Source organism: Myiozetetes cayanensis, unplaced genomic scaffold (genome assembly GCF_022539395.1).
Source record: "Myiozetetes cayanensis isolate MyiCay16 unplaced genomic scaffold, myiCay2020 scf22, whole genome shotgun sequence".
In the NCBI taxonomy this organism is placed as follows: Eukaryota; Metazoa; Chordata; class Aves; order Passeriformes; family Tyrannidae; genus Myiozetetes; species Myiozetetes cayanensis.
In genome coordinates, this window is record NW_026087434.1 from 3,697,027 (window position 1) to 3,718,258 (window position 21,232).

Below are 21,232 nucleotides of genomic sequence, written 5' to 3' on the forward strand. Positions count from 1 at the left end.
TACTTGTGAAGCTTCAGAGTAAAACCAGCTAAAAATAACCTGGATGGGGGCAGCAGACACATGACAGCACAGTGACAGGTCAGGTACATAAAGGCACCACTGGTAACAATGCACCCAAACACAGACACTGCTTCTCCTTATCCCAGCTGGAGGCTTGGATCTGCTCAAAGCTCCTTTCATTGCCAAATTTAAGAGTAATTTCAGAGCCAGAGAGACAAAGGCAGATGTGGTGTCACAAGGCAGGGATAATGAAGATCTTTTTGATGAGCAGGAAGGGAAAAAAGACACTTTGGCAAATCTTGAGAGAGTCCTTGGCAGGCCATAATCCAACAAACTTCTTTGCTAATTGCTCAGCTGATTCTGGGTCAAGGAAGTGCAGAGGTTCCACCAGCCAACTGTGCTGACAGCTCCCTCCTTCACTGTCTGGCCCTGAGACCCCTCAGCCCTTCAACACTGCCATTAAGGACAATGTTAATGAGCAATAAAGGAAGGAGTAATGAGAACTTGCAGTGATGTCCTCAGCCACTGCAATGACACTCTCAGTTCCAGCTCCAACGTGTCTGCTTGGTAATGGCAGGCAGATGAGAAAAACCCATGAAACTTGTGGCCCATGTTGACATTTCACTGTTTATTCCTGGCTGTTTAGGAGTTGAGTTATCCTTATATTGCCAGGTCTCCATCAGGAACATATCTGTGTCCCTCTGCTGGCACAAAGAATAAAGCATGTCCCACAACTGGTTGACAACTCCAGTGGGTATCGAGGGACGCTTTTCCGTGGGCACTGTCTGGTCACATTTGTAGCTCCAATCTGCACCAAGAAAGGAAGTTTTCCCTTTCCATTTGGCACTTTCTTCTAGAGTTTATGGGTTATAAGGTGGGAAAGGCAAGTCTGTGGCCTCAGGAATGTGAGAGGCAGCTGGAAACCCGCAGTGCTCACTGGGCTCCACTGCAGCAGGCTCGGGGTTCACCTGCCTCCCTCACCTGGGCCAGGGGAGTGTATCTACACACCCCAGTGAATCTCCAGGCTTTGGTGGATGTATCTACGTAGAAAAACTGGGAAGTTGCAAATTGGGAACCACTTCTGTGAGTGCTTGTTAAAGTCACAGTCCAGGGACAGTGGAGCTGGTCTGCTAATTCCTTTCTCTGCACTAAATAGTGTGGGGTTTGCACCATGCCTAGCCCTGTGTCCTAGGCCAATTACTCTTTCCACAGTCTCTCTCCTGGAATGTAGGATTTATTAGCACCCAACACAGCCCATTTTACAAAGGCTTTATCTGCTCATTATGGAAAAAAAATAATTACATAGCTGGGAAAAAACACCCAACCAAACCCCATAAATCTGGAACTGAGGCAGTCAGTCATCGCCTGAGCTCCACTGTGAAGCTTCTGGTTGTTCTCACACCCTCCTCCTGTTTTAATTAGATGTTGATCTATTGTCAGCTAACTTCCATCACCTCCAAACTGCTGGAAATTCCAAACATAAATAAAAGCAATACAGCACAAGCCGAAAATCAATCAAACCCCGTGATTGATTAAATGAATTTTCCAGATTCCTGTGCACTGCTCACAACCTACAACCAAACACTTCCTGCTTACTCAGGCTGTGGAAAGCTGCCAGGACAAATGGAGGCAGATCTGGCATGGGACCAGCATCACCTCCACACTCAGCAAGCCCCTCTAAAATAAGGCTGTGTTAAAGCAGCAGGTTGTTGGTGCTTTTTCAGGGGGTCTCCTAAACACAGAGTCTCTGGCTGGACAGAAATCCAGCTGTGCCGCATTTCCCACCGCAGCCCCAGAAGGATTCCAATGTACAGATCATCACTAACTGCTCTTCTCCTGATCCCAAATGCCACGAAACATTTCTCCTACACAGAAGTCAGCACAGGTTGTTTTCAGCTGCTTCTCCCCCTGGGGCACCACGAGGTGTCACCTACCTGCCACAACTCCCGCCACGTACACGAAGCTGATCCTGGCGGCCCCGTGCACCATTTCCAGGGGAACCCCAACCAACAGCTGCAGCACAACATTGAGGCCAAGGTGTTCTATCCTGCAGCAAGGAAAAACAACAGCTGTCCTCTCTTCCTGCTCCTTGGCTACCCTTGAGGCAGAGGCATCTTGGAAAGAACAAGTCAAACAGCACCCAATTCATGTAGGTAGATTGTAACGCTGGGAAAGACAAAGGTTCCTGAAAGAATCCAGGCCCAGAGCTGGGATGTGTCTTCCCTCCTTGCTGCTTTTATCTTTTTCACATCCACCCAGGTCCTTTCAGCCAAAGACCTCAGAGAATGTTTGGCTCTTAGTTAGACTTCCCCCCCACACCTTTTTTCTTTGTTTGAAGGAGTTAAATGACTTGTCAAAAAAAAGCAGCAAGATGGCAGCAGAGCCTGGAACAGAAGGCAGAAATTTGACCTGCTCTTCTCCCCTCCTTTCCCTGCACATCACAGAGCCTTGATTGGGGGTGGGGGGTGTTGAGCCTGGAAGTTCCAAGGCAGTTGTACCATAATGCTGCTTTACAGTGTGTGCTGCCTGGCTCTTTTCTGATTCCATGTGATGTGGGTCAGGATGGGAAGCACAGGGCATTCTGGTCTCTGCTCAGGGCCCAGGTGTATTCCCTGAAGCTCTCTCTTCACCTGCCCTCGTTCCCAGTACCATCCATAGCAAAACTCCTGCTGCCCACCATGGGAAAAGCTGAGGGGACTCTTGGGGAAAAGCCCTGTCCCAGTGGGCAGAGGCACCTGCAGAGAGGGCAGAGTGTGACAGCTCAGATGGGCAGCTTGGGTAGAGACTCCAGGGAGCAGCCTTTGCCTGAGCTGAATCAAGAGTTTCAAAGCAAGTTCTTCGTTGCTCTCATCAATACAACTCAACAAAACTGCCCTGCCACTTTCCAAAGCTCTGTACAAACATTTTCCATCTGCAGGGTCTCCCAGTGAGGTAACAACAGCACCAGGGCCCTGAACAGGGTCCCCAGCACCGAGGTAGTGCCTGAGATTTAGCCTGGGCTCACAGGGCTGTGACATCCCACTGGAGCCAGTTATCCTGCTTTTTGTATGGAGAGTCCCTGAGTCTGCTTACAAAGCAGGTGGATCTAATGACACAGTGGTACCTTTACACAGAAGGATTGCATCTTTTTGGGGAAAAGAGAGCAAGGTAACTAATGCTGTGAAAGCCTACATCCCATTTTGCACAAGGAAAAGGGTTGCTCACAGGCAGCCACCAGCAATCTTTGGTTTGAGTTCTATGCATTTCCACTGTTTTGGTCTTTTTTTCGTGTTACCATAGCAATTTCCCATATACATGAGGGAAAAACACTGCTGGTGAGATGCAGTAATGACAGAACACTCTCATAAACGAGAATTTAAAGTGGGACCGGAAAAAACTGCTAGAAATGATACTGCAGGAAACAGCCCTTTCCTGGCATCTTATTATTTTTGTTTCCACTGAATTTCTCTCCAAAGATAAATTTCTCTCCTGCACAAGGCACTCAGCACTGCAGTTTGTCACCAGGGGAAGCTGCTGCTCTGAACTCAGCTCTTTTATTCCCTTCCTCAAGGCTTGGGGAAGCCACTGGCCATGGTCATGGTCTGGTCACAGAGCTCAGGAACTGCTTCAGGAACAACCAGCAAAGGTCAGACTGAGATCACAGGGGGCAGCCAAAGCAGCCCAGTGCCCTTTCCCAGAGGGGAGGGCAGGAGCCCTGGCTGGCACACAACGTCCTGAGGTGCCACCTGACACTCTCACACAAAGCACTGGCTGGGTTTTTCACAGCAAGTTTTTGTAAGGGCTCAGCAAAGTTCCTCCTGGACTCTAAAGGGACTCTAGATTCCCAGCTGTTCCTAAAAGGCTTCCCAGGAGCAGTGCCATTCGCTTCTCTTCCCCATCATGGTAAGAGCTTTGAAGGCTCCACAGTCAATAAGAACCCATAAAATATAATTACCCTTTGCCAGTGCTGAATGTGTCATTCTTGAAATGACAATTTCATTGATTTATTCAAGACTTTCTCCTTCCCTGGGACCAAACAAATGGGGCTGAGCATCAATGCAAGCCATTAGTTATGGCAGCGATACAAATGTGTGGGCTGCAGATAATCAACGGCTGCTTTTCATGAAGGCAGAAGGGCAGGATTTACAACTTTGCCTTTTCAGCCTTGGACAAAGCTGCCTCCACCAGGACCAACACACAGCCTGTACATTTTTGGAATCTTTCTAGAGGCACAGCCAGCCAAGCCTTAGCAACTGCTGCCTTCCCCAACACCTTCCTGCTGCCGCTGGCTCTTCAAAAAAACACCCAGTGCACTAAATTAAGGAGCAGCTCACATTTCCATTTAAAAGTCTCAGCTGGAAGCAGGATAACAATGGACCCATGGCATTGTGTTATCCTCCCGTTTGGAAACCAGAGGAGAATGATGGGCAGCCACTAAAAATGTTATTACCTTTCCAAGATTTATCTGTTTTCCTCCTGAGAAAGGAGCTTCACACACAGAAGTCAGCACTAAAGGAACATTTAGCTTAACTCCCCACACTGCAGATAAATCACAGGGTTTATTGTTCCAGGGGGACTCTCCGTTGTTTTTAAGGCTGTGTAGCCAAAGGACTTGGAATCCATCACCACAGGGAGTCCTCTGCTCAGTACCTTCCCTGCTGCTCCACCCTGGGCCAGCCAAGAGGTGACACAACCCTGGGAGCGTGAGGAGTGCTCTGCCTGCTCCAGGGAAGGGTGAGCCGGCACAGCTCAGGGAAGCAGGACACAAAAAGTGTCCCCTGTGCAGGTGCTTCTCTGCAAACAGATCCCAAAGCAACCTGTGGTGGTGTGAGTGATGCAGTCAAACACCACCAGCAGCACAAAGCCCCAATACAAATCAACTTTTTCCTGCTCTTCCCTTGAGTGGAGTCTGTTCTGTCCTGTGATTTTTATCCAGAGATTTGGGGCACATCTTGTGCTCTGGGGCAATTACACCCCATGGCAGAGAAGAGACATCAGCATATCTTCCATCAGAAGCATGGAAAAAGAAAAAGATCAGCTTGATCTTTCATAGGAGAACATTGACTGATGGGAATTTAGGCTCTCTATCTAAGAACAAAGGGTCCTTATGCAGTTTCAGACTCTAAACTACTGCTAAAAGGCTTGTTGCTGTAATTTTGTCAATGACAGAATTAAAGAAAATTGCAATTATCTGCTAGGAATGTGCAAAGATAATGATCTGAGAAACTGCTCTGTTTTGTAGAGGGATGAACTTTCCTGTGGCACTCACTCATCACCATGGCATCAGAAACATCACACAGCTGAGTCTGAATTTTGGGAGGGTTAGAACAGAGTTAGGATCCCCACACTTTTTATTCTTTTCCCAAATCTGCTACATATGAATGTAGAGGGAATCATTTTACTGTGCATTTAACATGAGGTGGCCCTTCCTCTGTCCACGTGGTCAGGGGATTGTCACCCTTTGGGAACACTGGTGTTTGTACTGTGGGCACCCACTGGCAGCTCAGTCTTGGCTTCCAGGCATTACCTCAGTCCCGGCAGGAGGGACATTCCTGAGCGATGACACATCACAGTGGCTCTTCCAACCCCAGCTAGGCAGTCTAGCAAGAACACACCCCTGCAGTGTTTAAATGCCAGTCCAGCATCCTTGCAGATTGTCCTGCCACCTGCCCAGCTCCTTCAGTGGGACACTGGTGAGCTTTGGTACAAGCTGCTGAGTTCTGGGAAGTGGACAGCAAGAGGGGGGTGTGGTGCCAGCACTGCTGGGGAGAAGAGCTTAATTCCCCTTAAATTCCTCACGTTGCCTTCTCCCTTCAGGGAGCTGCAAAGGGATGCCCCTCACGGCCCAACACTCCACAACAGCTTGGGGTTTTTACACACAATTTAGAATTGATTTTTAAAAATTTATTTCTGAGCTGATTCTGTCCCTTCCTCCTCCTCCTCCTCCTCCTCCTCCTCCTCCCTGTCTCTGGGGAAGCTGAGTGTGGGGAATCTCCAGTTTGCCAGTACTCACCCTGCATGCATGAATATGTAGGTTAGGTACCTCCAAGCCTGAGCACGGAGCTGGGGATGGTACAACAGTGCATTCTTCAGGTACAGGGGGTGGCTGACCTGCAGCACAAATCTGTCCAACACCACTCCATTGTAAAGGAAAAAGGCAACCTAGGAGAGCAGAGAGATTCCTTGGTGAACAAATGCCTTTTCTCACTGAAAAGCACTTTGTAGCTCAAAATCATTGAGAAATAAGTTGCACAGACAATAATTCTTCTCTCATTTGACAGCTTCACACAGCACAGAAGTTGCCTGTTTTGAGGAACCTGCAGCACATGGAGATAACTTTATACATGGCCTTCTGTAACACAGCAGCCACTGAGTCAGGAACTCAGCACCGACTGATCAGGGCCATGTTATATCCTCCTCTCCAGAACATTCCTCAGCAACTGGGCCGAGATCTCATCTGGGCAAAAAGATGAGCAGGTCAGAATATTTAACCCAGTTTCTCTCCCCTCCTTTTTCTCTCCATTCACAGAAGAGAGGCAGCCATACAAGAATTTGTCTTCCAACCCTACTACTGAAATACCAGTTTCCTTGGAACTGCCCAGTTCTCACTCCTCAGGAAGTTTTGCTGTGGTTTCCCAGGTTCTGTAGTGTCACATACAAATGGTTTCAGTGACAGTTTCCCAGGTTCTGTCACACACAGACATTTTCAATGACAGGATCACAGTTCCACTCACACCCACCCCTGACAGTGGCCACGAGCTTTGCGTTTGTCCCCGCCCGGATCTGAAGGAGTCCCACTCCAACCCTTGTTTGTGTCCCAGCAGAGCCTTTGGCAGCGTGGGGAGGGTTCCCAGAGGCTTTTGGGGTACTTGCCTCCACAATGGTGATGGTGATCATGAACCAGGGCGGGGGGCAGCAGGTGTAGCTGTCGTAGTACCACTTGCGGTCGATCTCGCGCGGCAGGGTCTCGTAGGCCACGTGGCGGATCAGCCTCTGCGAGAGGCTCAGCCCCGTCTCCTCCAGCAGGGCCTTGCTGCACAGCCTCCTGTTCCCCTGCAGGATGGCCTGGCGGAAGCTGTTCGACCTCTTGTTGCTCATCTGGGGCAAGGAGAGAAGGAAGAAGCCGTGAGGGCAGAGCCAGGCCTGGCACAGCCACCCCAGGGAGAACCAGCGGGTTTGGCAGCAGAGGCACCACCGGGCTGAGCTTCATGGCTGAGCCCCGGGATCACCACAGGGGGGAAAACCAGTACCAGGGGCTGCCATGCTGATGCCAATAAACGAGGTCAGGGCACAACAGAGGCTGCTGATGCACCCGGCTGAGCTCCCTGGCCCGTTCCCCAGCCTCCCATCCGCTGCCTTCACCATCAGTTATCGCGATCCACATTCCTGTGTCCCCCTTCCCTGCTCAGTCTCACTTCCCTGCACCTGTCATCTCTTGGGGTAGAAAGTTCCTCCAGTGCAGCAGCAGGTACATTGACAGCACCTCTAACCCTCATGGCAGGAGTTGTCTCTGGGCAAAGAAAATCATCTCTTTGTGTAGAACAAAACTGCACAAGCAACAGCAAGAGAACATCAAGTTACCTGTGTGTACAGGCTGATTTAGGTCCCATAAACCTGGAAGTCTTTACAAGGCTTCTTTTAAAAGTTGTCCTCAGAGGGGGCAGGTTCTGAGATGGAGCAGGCTCACAGATCATTTCTATATGCATTATCACCTTACATGCAGAGATTTAGCTGTCTATCTTTTTGAGCACACACTTGCCCAATTTGGATGCATAATTAAAGCAATTGCATTTGCAAATTAGGCAGATGGAATTTTACGCCGAGCCTGCTGGGGGCGGGGGAACAAACCAGGTCTGAAAGAGCTTGCTCCAAGATTTGGATAATTGCTAATTAGCCCTGATGTCAAACAAACCTCCTGCAATAGAGTCACTGTCTGCACTGGCTGAATCTTTGGCAGGAAGCTCCAAGGCCTCACTGTGCACACAGAGCACTGCAGAGGAACCTTTTACAGCAAACAGGCAGCAAAGCAAACATGACAGCCTGGTCCTTTTCTGAGAGGACTGCTAAACGCTCCCAGCAGCATCTGCAGCCTCCCAGAATGGAGGAAGAGATGACACTCAACACCACTGGCTCCCAGTTGTCTTGGATCACGCTGGTTCCGGCTGATACCCCAAAGCCAGCAAAGCCCAGTGCCCAGTCAGATGGGGAATTGCTCCAAGCTGGACCAAGCTGCTTAAAACACAGTAATCACTGCAGGGAGCCACCTCCTGTTAATCACTGCAGGAAGGCCAGGGGCCATCTGAGGTGATGGCTCTGCACCCACTCACCCAGAGCCTTCCCAGCCCTCCTGAGCCTTCAGTTTGCAGCCTGTCCCTCCAGCACACAGGAACACTGACAGGCAACTGATGTTCTTCCGTTTTTAAAAACTTGGGAAAAATTTGTAGTTGTTGCTGTTCTCTTTGAGTTCTTTCAGTGAGAAGATGGTTTACCCTAATGGCTCTCTCCTTTTTGGTATTTCTCTTTTCTCTGTCTTCACTCATTCAGAAAACAGTTGTAAAACAACAACATTTCTGGCAAAAGAAGCAGAAAAGGCGAAGAAGGAGAAAAAAGGTCCAAAAAGATCTTTCTTCCAGTCTTCTCAAGTCTATCACCCAAAAGCTTTTATTTAAAGCTGGGGAATATGAGGGGAAAAAAATTGTTGGTGATTTTCTGTTGCATTAATAAAGCCCATTTATATCAAAAGCCATTATTGTCACAGAGAAACATCCTGCAGGTATAAGGCTTTCCTTAGGATGTGTGAGATGCTTTTTGGAAGGTAACAGATGTACCTCTGTTTCACAGGTACCTTCAGCCACCTGGTGACCTCTCTGCAGAAGAAAGCTTCACTCCAGGTTAGCTCAGAGCCCTCCTGTGAGTGCTCCCTCACCCAGTTCAGTCTGTTCTCTCTGCCTTTGTTCCTCTTGTGGACAAGAATAAAACCAGACTGAAACTACAGACTGGCCTGAAGATACCAGACAGTTGATTGAAGCTGCTGATTTGCTTATTCTAATTACAGTGCTATATGTGATTTCCTGCCTTCCCCCAAACAGTCAGTGCTTTTCCCTGCTGCAGCATTCAGTGGGAAATAGGATTGTTCCCAGAGCCAAGGAAAATCATGGTTGCAGTTCAGCATGCACAAGTGCTGACCACCCTCAGCAGATCATCCCTACAGAGACTGCCAAGACAGATGGGCAGGAACTGCAAAGGCTGCTGATGTTCATGTCTGTGCTGAGCTCTTAACAACCATTTCCTTGTGTCTGTTGAGCAGAGGATCCAACACAGGCACTGCTGAACCCTCTGTTACTGCTGAGCAGGACTGCCAGGGCTCAAGGAAACCCCACAGTCCTGGCACTCACAGAACCCCCCAGGCCTTTGGGTCCGGTGAGGAGGAGATGGACATGAGCAGAGACAAGAGGATTAAGTCACTGCTGCTGCTCTCACCAGCTCTTAATGAGAAGCCTGTTTTGTTCCTCAGACTGGCTTTGGAAAGCTCAAGTCTTCCCAAACAGAGTCTCACATATGGTCACAATTTGCTGACTTGATTTTGGAATTACATAATATTGGTATTTATGAGCCAAGTATTTAATCATCAGCTGAAAGAACACTGGGCCCACTGTTGGCCTGCACGCTGCTGCAGCTCCAGAACCCATGGCACCACATCCCACTCCTCCTCATGCAACTGGTCTGTGACTCCTGTAATGAGTGTGACATCAAAGCTGCAAGCAGATGGGCACAGCCAACTGTGTGTGGAGAGTGAAGGGAGCCCTGGGGAAACAACACATTCCCTCAGTCCCTCAGGCCTGCAGAGAGAAAGAAATTTCCCTTGCAGAACAGCCCAGCTGACCTTCCTGTCACCCAGGAGCTGCCACCTCTGCCCTCTGGCATTACCATCTCCAAACAAAGCCAGGCTTAGTGCTCCAGCTCCCTCAAAGGCTGGGTTTGGGACCTCTGTCCCAAAGGAAAATATTTTCCTACATAGACCCATCTCTGTCTTCAACACTGAAAACATCAAAACTCAGGAAGAGTCCTCGCTGTCTAATTGGGACAGAGCCAAACTTTGGGAAAGTGAAAGTCTGGAACTGGGCTGGGTTAATCTGCAGCCTGCAATGGGAGCTGTCCATCCCTCTGGAGCTCCTCTGTGCTCCCTGTGCTGCTGGGGCTCCCTCAGGCACTCAGGCAGCATTTCCCCATCTCCACTCTCACAGTGTGTGTGGGGCACAGGACCCTTTCATGGTTTTTTCCAGCCTGGCTCAGGAGGTTTGGGAAGATGTGGATTTCTGCCCATCACGTGTTGGCACCTCTGAGGCTGGTCTGGAGCTACTTTTAAACACACCCAGCTCTGGGACAGGCCTGGCACCCAGCTCTGATCCTCCAAGACACACAACACTAAATCAGAAGTTAGCACAAGCTTTTTAAAAAGCTCTGCCAGCTCCAGTTTTATAACCCACTTTACTTCCAAATGCAACCTCTCCAATCAATTTGGCTTTCAAGATTCACATTTATTTCCTTCCCTCGCTCCACACTTCTACAAAATGCTAATGTGGGTAGAGCTGGCTTTTCCCAAAGCTCGTAGCTCAGCAGCAAGTTCATCTGTCACAGATGTTCACATCCTCTGAGTCAACCTGGTGGCACTTTCCCAAACAGGATCAACTGGGAAAAAAGCAAATACCAACATCCTGATTTGGTCTGACCAAGCAGGGGTTAATCAAAGAAAAAGAGGCAGGAGAGACCAAATAAATTATCCTGGTCATTGCAGGGGTCTTCCCTGTTCAAGGTTTTGCCTGTTAAATGTGCCAGGCTTAGACCCCCCAGCATTCCCAAGAGAAAAGGAAAACCACTTTCAGATTCCAAGGGTAGTTGCTTGCAGGACAAGACCAACACTGCGCTCCAAACAACAGCAAGTCTGAAACTTCAAACCCCCAATACCTGTTCCAGTTCCCATGGGTGCTGGGAAGGATTCCACAACTGAAATTCATCCAGATCAATTTTCTGAAGCAACTTTTTTAAAGAAAAAGATATCTTTATAAAATTTCCCACCATGTGTGTATTTTAGATATGTACACAATTAAAACTCCCATTTAAGCTGACATTGCACTTCTCTGGTTTCAAATGTATGTGACTGAAAGCAGCTGAGGAATCATGGCTAGGGATGGAAATTTCTGTGCTAAGTTTCACTTTAATTGGCATCATGATTGTTTGCCAGACTAGTTTACTTGGAAGAAAGTCCTCTCCTCTGCTGCTACTTTTAGCCAGTATCTAATAGACTTAAGGTTAATCATCCTTGAATGGAGAGCACCTTAAAATATCTTTCTGTGCTGCGTTACAGACTCTCACAAGTGTATGGAGGTGTTAAACTAGAGTGGGAATCAATTGTTTTGCTGTATTTTTTCTTTAGGATGAGACATGATGCACAAAGGGCAAGTCAAAGCCTCCAGCTCGTTTCCCACTTCTTCCAGGATCCACTTTGGACTCATCGCTTTTGTTTGTGGCCTGTAACACAATCCCAAAGGATTTTATCCCTTCCTGCCCTTCTCTTCAAACACCTACACAGATCCCCAGGGCAGAGAAGTGGCTGCCCAGAGTCTCACTGTGTGTGCTCGTGGGTGAAATGCAAAGGTGAGCCCAGCAGAGAGGCACGAGATGCCTCCACCTGCAGAGGGGACACTTTGTTACTCTGCACTGTCCCAGACACAGGACAAGAAGCCCCATCTGAAAGTGCTTTGTGGTGTTCTTGCAAGCCCCAGTGCAGAAACAGAAATGGGTATGATTGCAGCATTGTGTTTTACAACCACACGAGATGAATTTCATGCATACAGAGGAGCAGGAATTTCCAGTGAGTTGCTTATCTGATTTTTTTCAGCCTTTTCTGTTTGCAGATCACACCAGGAGCCTTCAGCTTCCCTGAATTTATTCATTACTCAATTTATTTCCTGAGTGATTTCCAGGGTCTGTTCTCATATTGTACAACTTTCAATTTCAGAAATGTAAGTTGTTTGGCTGAGCTGAGAACAGGCACGTGTGTGGATGTCCTTATTAAGGTCAGGAGTCCTATAATGACATTTTTGGAGCATCTGGAAGTTCACAAAGCAATCTGACATCAGAGGATAACACAGCTTTGCTCAATAACAGTCCTTTAGCTGGGGATCAAGCAGAGTTCTTGGTGCTCATGATGATGCTGGAGAAAAGGAATCCCACACACACAGGGTGCTTGTAAAACCTCTGCATTTAATAAAAGGGCAGCCTTTCCTCACACCCAGCACCATCAGTTTTGGGAGCAGGTCAATTCTTCCTAAGCTGCTGATACAGACAAATTAACCTGAGCAAAAAGCAGAGATGGCTGATGATCATCAAGCACAAACATGCACCTAAACACCCCCATACAGAGTTTCCAGAACTGACAGCTGTGAAGCGAAGGAAAATCCTGAATTTTACAGGGATCCTGGGTCAACTGTGCTGTTTCTTTCCATCAGGAAGTTCAAAAGGCAGGGAAAAGAGAAGGAGCCCTAATAAAGTTTGGATGTAGGGAATCAATAGGAAGTAGAGAAGTGAGATGTCATTTGTAAGTAGTTTAATGCTCTGGCATTTGCACTGCTTATTGATTGGAAAGTGCAAAAAAAATGCAGACAAAGATGGAGGGGTTGAGGACAGGAAAATCAATGGCTTCTTTACAGAGTCATTCAATAGCAGTGAAGGAAATTTGCCTTTTGCAGAAATCCCCTCAGGTGGTGTGAGCTGGCAGGATCCCCTATTCCCAAAGGGGGAAGTGTCCAAGTGCTTCATTCCCACCTGCCTCTCATCCTCACGCTGCTCCCGAGCCCAGGGCAGCGAGGAGGGAGGAAAAGGCCCAGTTCTGCTCCTGGTGCCAACACGTGGGCTGGCCCTGGGCCACCATTTCTGGACAAGAAATGAGATGACACCTCGTCCTGCTACCCAAGTGCTGTGCAGCCCAAGTAGTGAATGCCTGCACGGGACTTTGAATATCCCAAACTGCAGAACAGCAGCTGTTGCTGGAAATACACTGCTCATGGCCCACACTGTTGGTTGTGCTGGAGCTGAGGACAACCCCACACTGCTGGGCTCTCTGTAACATTTCTGTCACTGTGTCCCCAGGCCCTGGCAAGGGGGCTGCCCAGACAGCCTGGTGGGACACAGCAGGTTTGGGACTGCATCACAGTAATGTCACCTCGACAGTGCCCGTGGCCTGAGCTGTGACCTGGATCCTTCAGTGCTGGGCCATGTAATCACACTGCTCTGGTCAGTGTGAAGTCAGTATACACAGAAGACACTTTCCTTCTAAACCCAAAGCACATGCATGAGTGACCAGGACAAACGACCACCCTCTGCAGCCAGAACACATCCAGCTTTCCAGGGATACCTCAGAGACATTATCTTCCACTGCTCAGTGACTTTGTCTCACCCAGGTTTATCTCCCTGCTGCTCTACAGCTGCTGGCACTCAGGTGTGCAAAGGCAAAGCCCCTGACTGGCCACTGCTCTTGCAAACAACATTTCTAGGCCATCCTGGACACCTGACAACACATGTCTACGTTTGTGTTGACTCATCAAACAGCCCTGAGGAGAAACAGAGCCATCCCTTCACTAATTGACTCATTAATAGAGATAGAGAGGCATCCAGATCATGACTCATGCAGTCTGAGACATCTCACCTGGGATAAAATGAACGTGACCTAGAAATAATTCCTCCCTGCTGTTGATGCCTAGAGCAGTGCAATGTGACTCCACCCAGCACGTCAACACAATGTTATCTGTACATTTTTGTCTGTAAGTGGTGAAATTTCTAGATAAAACAGGAGACACCCAGACTGAGACACTCTTGCAAACAAATGGCTCCTTGTTGCAGCTAACAAGTGATATTGAGGGCAAAAGCCTCTAAACCAGCAGCAGACATCGCTTCATGATCTTCTTACAATGGCTCCCACAGTTCCTTCCCATGCAAATTTGTTTCCCTGGAAAAATCAGCAGCAACTCGACTCTTGGCTTAAGGGTTCAGTCACCACTGAGCGTTTCAGCAAGTCCAAGCAGAATGTGGTGCAGGGACACAGCAAACACTGGTGTCGATAGAGGGAGGGAAAGGGAGAGAGCGAGTGTGTCCCTGCACAGCCCCTGCTTGCAGCAGAGCCCAGGGCTGCCAGGCCCTGCCAGCCACACACTCACCAGGTTGACGAAGTCCTGGTAGCAGATCCTGCCCTCAGAGTTGCTGTCAGCCAGGGCCAGCAGCACCTCCAGCTTGTGGGGGTCGAGCTCCGAGCCGTGCCTCTGGAGGAGGGAGCGGAACTTGTCGGTGCTGATGTAGCCGGTGTTGTCAGGGTCGAACTGGGACGGGAGGGGAAAGGGCCAGAGTTAACCACTCCATGTTCCACACACCTCTGCCCTCCTGTGCACCCATCACCCCCTGCACACCCCCAGGGGCTGCTCCAGGCTTTGGGGACACTGCCCTGCAGTCACTCAGGGGCTGCTGCAGAGAGAGGTGAGCACAGGCACCATCGTCCACACCACCATCCCATCTCCACCCAAGCTTCTGCTACGTCCTCTCCCTTCACCTTCCTTCCCTCTGCATCATCATTTCTCTTATCTGTTTTTTACATCCCTCTCTATCTGGACCATCAAGCAAAACAGAGATGCAGTCTGTGAGATAAAACATACTGAAAATGGTTTTACTCCTCTATTTCCTAACACAGTTGCACCACATGAATATGCCACCCCTCCTCGAGCCCTTTCTGTGCTCAGAGTTTCTGACAGTCACCTTTCCAGATCACCTCTACAGATGCCATCACGATGGTAAATGCTTTCACTGCTGAAGAGCTATTTTAAGATGTTTTGGAGGGAAAGTCTTTGGACAGGGAGCAGAGCAGATGAACATTATGTCAAAGCAAAAGTGACAAGGCAGCCACGTGCCACTTGGAGAACGTGAACCAGAGTCAGTAGAAGGAAAGTGCCAGGTGAGGTCTGGAGGGACTCCCACTCTGACCAAAAACATCACTGTTTTCCCTCAGACTACGTGGTTAATCTAAAAATGCCACTGACTGAAGGGAGACACCTTCACAAGGCCGTGCAAAGCGAGGGCTGTTCCAGCAGGCTCTGGCCATGCTGAGCTCCCCAGGGCCCTGAGCTGGGCACAGTCTGACAAAGCCAGGCTGGCACCATGCCCAGCACTGTTCTTTGGTGCTTGGCAAACGAGTGGCTGCAAGCTGCCAGGCCAGCCCTCACCAGCCCTGTGCAGTCTGATCTGCACCAGCTCCCTGTTGCTGGGAGATTTGCCTTTGATTTCCCAAACTTGGCTGTGAGGACCCTGGTGCTCAGTGGCCTCCTTTTGTAGATAATGATATCAAGCTTGTTGGCTGGATTGAATGGCTGTCAGGGGGCAGGGTGGGCAGGAGGGAGTCTTTTCATGGAAACATTTGGGACATAAAGGGGCCTTGGCAGAGCCAAAAAGGTCCTGACAATCCTTGCTCTTTCCTAATGGAGAACAAAAGCCGAGCAGGCGCCGGGCCCTCGCTCAGACACTGCCTTGGCACGGGAGGAGGTGGGAGGAGGATTTGGCAGAGGGTGCAGCCTGCCAGCAGCAGGGCTGGCACAGGGAGCACAACAGCTCTAAAACAGCCTCAGCCACGGGCAGCTTGTTTCGAGGATGCAGTGCCCACGTGTGAGGATCTGGCTCCATCTCCTCCTGGCCCCAGCACCTCCGTGCTGCTGCTCCCGGGCACTCTGCTGGGCTGAGGAGGGGCTGTCTGACCTGGGCAGGGGAGATCCCAGCTCCTGGCTGGATTAGGGCTGCCTGCCCTTTGTCAAAGCAGCAGCCCCTCTGGGAGGAGCCCGGGGATTACACAAAGTGAGATAAACCAAGTGACCTGTGGGCAGGCAGAGCAGGGCACTCTCCCCTGCTCTCTGCAAGGGTTGTCCTGTCCTTGTGAGGAGCCCTGGATGTTCCTCCCTGACAGCTGGCACTCAGAGCCAAAGGTGGATTTCATCAGCTGTTTACTGTTAAACAAGGGCTTAATAATAATCCCTGGAGGAGTTGAGCTCTGGCCCACTCTGATGCTTGGAGTTCACAGATCAAACTCGAAAACCAACCCCAGAAGTCAGGGCCTCTGACCTGGGCTCAGCTCTGTTGCTTTTTGGCTCCTGCTGGGACTCCCAAGCCAGTCTAAGTTTGCAGTGCCCAATCCCAGAGACACATCCCCAGGAAATGAAGGATTATTAGCATAACACCTGAGGTGACCTTTCTCAAGGGGAATTTGCAGAAGCTGGGAGATGAGTCATTCAGTGAATGGATCTAAGACCTGCAATCCCATAAATACTGCCTCTTTGTTTCCTGAAAACATCTGACCTAACCAACATCTTACTTAACAGCACCACTTTATCTTGCCATTTAAGGTGTCAGAACCTCTCTTGCCTAGGACAGAACCACTTGCTCCTTGAAGGCGTAAATCCCTCTCTACTTTGAGGGCCAGGGTCGGTGACTGAAGTGGTTTTCCAAAGGCACACTGAAGCCTGTCTGGTGGCTGCAGTCGAGCCCTTGCTCCAAGGATGCTTCTTTCTCATACCAGCAGGCACCAGCATTCCTCCCCCAGCTCCAGGTCTTGCTGCCTGTCCCACCCGAGTCAAAGCAGTGGCAGAAGGCAGCTGGTGTTTTCAGTAGTGCAAACAGCCTAGGCAGCCTGTTCTTCTCTGCCACACTATTATGTATAATTATTTGTTGGCATTATGATAATGATACTAATTAGAAATAGGTTTGAAGTAAAGCAGTGGATCTGAACAGCATGAAAAAGTAAGAGGGGAACAATAAACAACCGATATCCGAAATAAAAGGCCTCAGAGCAGGGCCAGAGCACGTCTTCCACAGCCTGGAGCAGAACGTTCTGCTCTGAGACCCACCTGCAAGGGAGCTCTCTTATTTATGTCTAAACAACTTTTTAATCGTACAACAATTCTTTTAGGATATAAAAATCTCATCTGTCACCACAGAACTCAAAATCCACAACACCGCTTAAAACTGCCTCGAACCCTGTTTCTGATGTCACAGCTGGCCACAAAAATCAAGGGGCTGAGCTGTTCCTGAGGATCCTGTGTGGATCCACATACTCAGCAAATCACCAATGTGCTGAGTTGGAAGGGACCCACAAGCATCACTGAGTCCAACTGCTGGCCCTGCACAGGACCATCCCCAACAGTCACACCACGTGCCTGAGAGAGCTGTGCAAATGCTTTTTGAGCTGGCTTCCCCTCCAGACCCGTCCCCGTCCCCGTTGCCCCCTCTGGACACTCTCTAATGCCCTTTTTGTACTGTGGTGCCCCAAACTGCCCGCAGTGAGCAGAGGGCACTCAAGGTGAAGCTGCAGCGGTGCAAGAACACAGGACACCAGACTCAAAGCCCTGGGGTCCACCAGGTATAAAAGAGGCAGAACTGACCTTCACAAGGCGTTTCATGTGTCTGTCCATGAGGGTGTCGTTGCTGTCCCGCCAGCCCAGCCCGGCACTCCGTGTGCCCCGGGGCCAGCAGGCAGTGCCGGGGGGCAGGAGCGGGGCTGTGCCCAGCGGCCCCAGCCCCACCGGGAGCGCTCCCACGGCACGGGCACACGGAGCTTTCCTCCCGCGCGGTCCCTCCCGCCCGTGCCCGTCCACCGGGGCACACAGAGCATCCCAACGTGGCGGGATGAGGAAGGCCCTTTGCCCCCCCTCGTCCCCCCGGACAATGGGACACTAACGGCGATTTCATGCAAGGTTTGCTCCGCATTTCAATGACAATCACCCTTAACTCCCCTGATCCTCAACCAGGCTCTTAAGCAAAAATGTAAATATGTTAATGACCGTAGCAGCCATCTGACCCGGGGTCTTAATTCCCTCGCTCAAAACAAGCTGTTTTTCTCCCGTGTCTTCCTTATATTAGATCAACACACCGCAAAATAAAGGCCCCACAGCAAAACCACAAGACAAAAATAAGGGGAGGGGGCATCACAAAATCTGATGAAAAGAGGACATTTGGTTGAGAAAAGAAAATGAAATCTCAAATTGTTCCTCCTCTTTAATTAAAGATATATCAGACACGGCTGAGTGAGCAAGTAGGGTGGAGGCTGGTGCTGCAGACAGACAATGGGTATCTTGGGAAAACTCAGACACTGCACAGAGCACAGCCAGCTGCTCCTCTCCCCATGGCAAACACCCCCGGGGCATCCGAGCAGCTGGAGAGTCAACAGCTGAGCTGGGCACAGCAGGAGCACTCTTGGGTGTGCTCAGGGATCACACCACTGCACGGATTTTGTCCCTGCAGCAGCAAGCAGCATCTCTGAGTTCTCTCCGTGTCACTTGACTTCCACTTGAGTGCTTCCACTGGGCACACACCTTCCTTTTCTGCCTTATTTCCCAGAGAGATCCCTGCTCTGCCAAGCCACCTTCTGCCTCTCCTGCTTGACTCCTGACACTGGGGAACCGCTGCTGCCCTGCCCTTAGGAGGTGATGTGTGAAAAGGGACCAGCACTCATGGACACTGGCACCCACAAAGACATTTTTCCAGGGAACCTTCCTCACTAATTCCCTGAGCAGCCTGAAGGATCCAGTCTGGTTTTCCCCCATTCTGGATTCCAGGTCTCATTCAGTCCAGGTTTTCCCAGCACTCAGAAGCAGAGTCTGTTTGTTTAAAAAAAACCAAACCAAACCAAACCAACCAAACCAAAATGTGGCAAGAGTACATGTAGCATTTACTGCTTTGATGAAGATTAAAGGAATGACAAGGCAGAAGATGAAAGTCTTATAATCCACATGAGAGGGCAAAAAACAGGGGCTGTTTTAGCAGGAGCTTCATCACTGCCTGGTGGTGATGATCTTCCAGGCAGCTCTGTGATCCTGTTCTCTACCAACAGTGGGAGGTGCAGGTGAGAGGATAAAACCCTGACCCAGCAGAGGAAGGCCAGTCAAAGGTTAAGTGCCTTCCAGTGCACACTGAAATCCAGCTGCTCACCTCATCTGAGCTGCCTGAACACGTGTGGTGGAACATCAGTGCTCCGGTGACGCAGCCTGGCCTCCCTGTAAATAATGAATTTACTCACCACTGCCCAGACTATATGAAGTGATTAAGGGCTGCCCTGCAGTACTTTTAGGGCATGTTAGATTGCTCTGACCTGAGGTGACCCCGGGGGCTGGAAGCACCCCCAGCTCTCAAAAGCCAGATTGCATTTAAGCACAGGGGATGTTCCCTGACCCAGCAGGGCTCCCAGGCAGGGCTGCTCCCTGGAAAGCTGCAGTGGGAGATGCCCAGGGAGCTCCCCAGCTCAGCACTCATCCCAGAGCAGATGGGCTGTCACCTGGATTTGGGTGAGTGTCTCACGCAGCACATGGCAAAGTGGAGATGGAGGGAGCTGGTATAAGATTCCCTTTTCCTTGAAGAGCAGGGGAGCCTGAAGCCCAGGGTCATGGCTAGCTGGCCAATCTGTAAAGACATTTCTGCTCTGATTTATTTCTCCTACCATCTTAGGCATAAAGACAGGGAAGGGACCTACATTACTACCATCTGTTGTTACCTTCTGCAAAAGCACTTCATCTAAACAGGCACTGAAAGCACAGACTCAACAAGAAGGGGAGAATCAAAGGATTCAGGAGTGCACAATGCTCAGTTCTTAGGCAGGCAGGAAAGGGGGCTTGGGATCATATCTGATTCTTGGTATTGCCAAGGTGGAGCACCTTGACCTTGCCCTCTCCAGGGCACAAGCAGCACCCCTGTGTTTGTGAGGCCCAGCACAGTGAGGGCTGTGCAGCACACACAGAGCGTGGCTGGGGACTGGTTCTGATGGCAAAGGGCCACCAGGCCACCAGCACAGGAGACTGGGACCAGAACTGCCCTTCTGATGAGGTTTCAGACATGTCCACCACTCTGGGTGATTCCAGTGCCTCTCTCCAGACCAGCCCTCCTGGCAGAACACTCCCAGAAATCAGCCTGCAGTCTCACCTGGGGAGTGACACTCAGTGTTCGAGCCACCCAGAACTAAATTATTCAAAACACCCCACTGTGCTGGCTTTGAAACCAGAGCTGCCCCCAGAAAGAAGGCAGGTAAACAGGAGCTCCATGATCAGCAGCACTGCCAGGGAAGGAGAGGCAGCACCGACACTGAGGGCGATGATGATGTGATTCACGGGTGGCAGGAGATGCCCTCCACTGTGCCACAAGGCTTGATGCAAGGAGACATGTTTAGAGACTGAGCCTCCTCCAGCTCTGCTTCCTCCTGCTTTATTATTTATGACACTGCATTAAGACTAATGGAATAAAGCTGAGGCACTCTAAGGAGTGGTAGGGGTTTTTTAGGTGCAAATGCAATTTTTAATCTTGACCCAGCACCTTGCACACCTCACTGCTTGCTGTCCTGAGCTGCAGCAACAACCTGGGCAGCCCAGGGGCCAGATTGGAGAGTCTCTGCCTGACATCCCCAGCCCAGCTCTGGTGCTGCTTGTCCCTCATTGCTGAGCCTGAGGACAAGAGACCACCTAGAGATCATCATGACCAAACTCATCTGGACAGTTAGAGAGTTTTCCTAAGTCCTGAGACAAGAGGTTTGACACTTTCCAGAACTGCTTATCAGCACTGTTCATGTGCAAATGTCCAACTTGCTCTCCCTTTTGAATCCCTCTAGTTTTCAGAGTTCCACAATCTCCTGAGGCAACGAGTTCTGCAGGCTAAACAAAACAAACCCCACTTTCCATCTGGGGGTGTAAGGCATTAAATACCCACAGTACCAGGACATGTGATATTCTCATTTACCACCATTATTACGGTTTATGTGGGTTTAGACACGTCTTATTGGAGAATCTCAAAATCTTGTATTAATTACATCTCAGAGTTTCTACATTATGAGGAGACACAATGTGTAAGTCCATCCAGAACTGAGATGTAACACACTCTGGGTGGGATGCTGTGTTTGTCTGGAGCACAGAACTCAACAGAAGACACAAAGGTGCACAGTCAGTCTCACAGCCAGGACACAGACAGGCTCTAATCACTGCTGCTGCAAGGAAAATAATAATAAATACAAAGCAAACTGAAATCCAGCACACAACAGGGAGGAGAGCTGTTCAGCTGGGGCTGTATTTCAGGCCAAGTTCCTGCAGTCACATCCCTGCTTGCTCCCAGGTCAGCTGATTGTACACAAGGTTTCTACCCAATTCACTGCTGTGGACAATGTCTCCTGGCACAGCATCTCTGCTGGAAC

General features: G+C 49.9%; 1 protein-coding gene across 3 annotated transcripts in view; it reads right to left on the reverse strand.

Moving 5' to 3' along the window:
- The window catches only part of RHBDL3 (rhomboid like 3), a 56,637-nt gene that overhangs the window by 8,798 nt on the left and 26,607 nt on the right, over positions 1-21,232 (reverse strand). For all 3 annotated transcript variants that reach the window (XM_050319338.1, XM_050319339.1, XM_050319337.1), the window contains 4 exons: positions 14,193-14,351; positions 6,853-7,077; positions 5,993-6,141; positions 1,935-2,047 (listed from right to left, as the gene is read on the reverse strand). In XM_050319338.1, the coding sequence (XP_050175295.1) occupies positions 1,935-2,047; positions 5,993-6,141; positions 6,853-7,077; positions 14,193-14,351 (646 nt within the window). The remainder of the gene's footprint in view (positions 1-1,934; positions 2,048-5,992; positions 6,142-6,852; positions 7,078-14,192; positions 14,352-21,232) is intronic.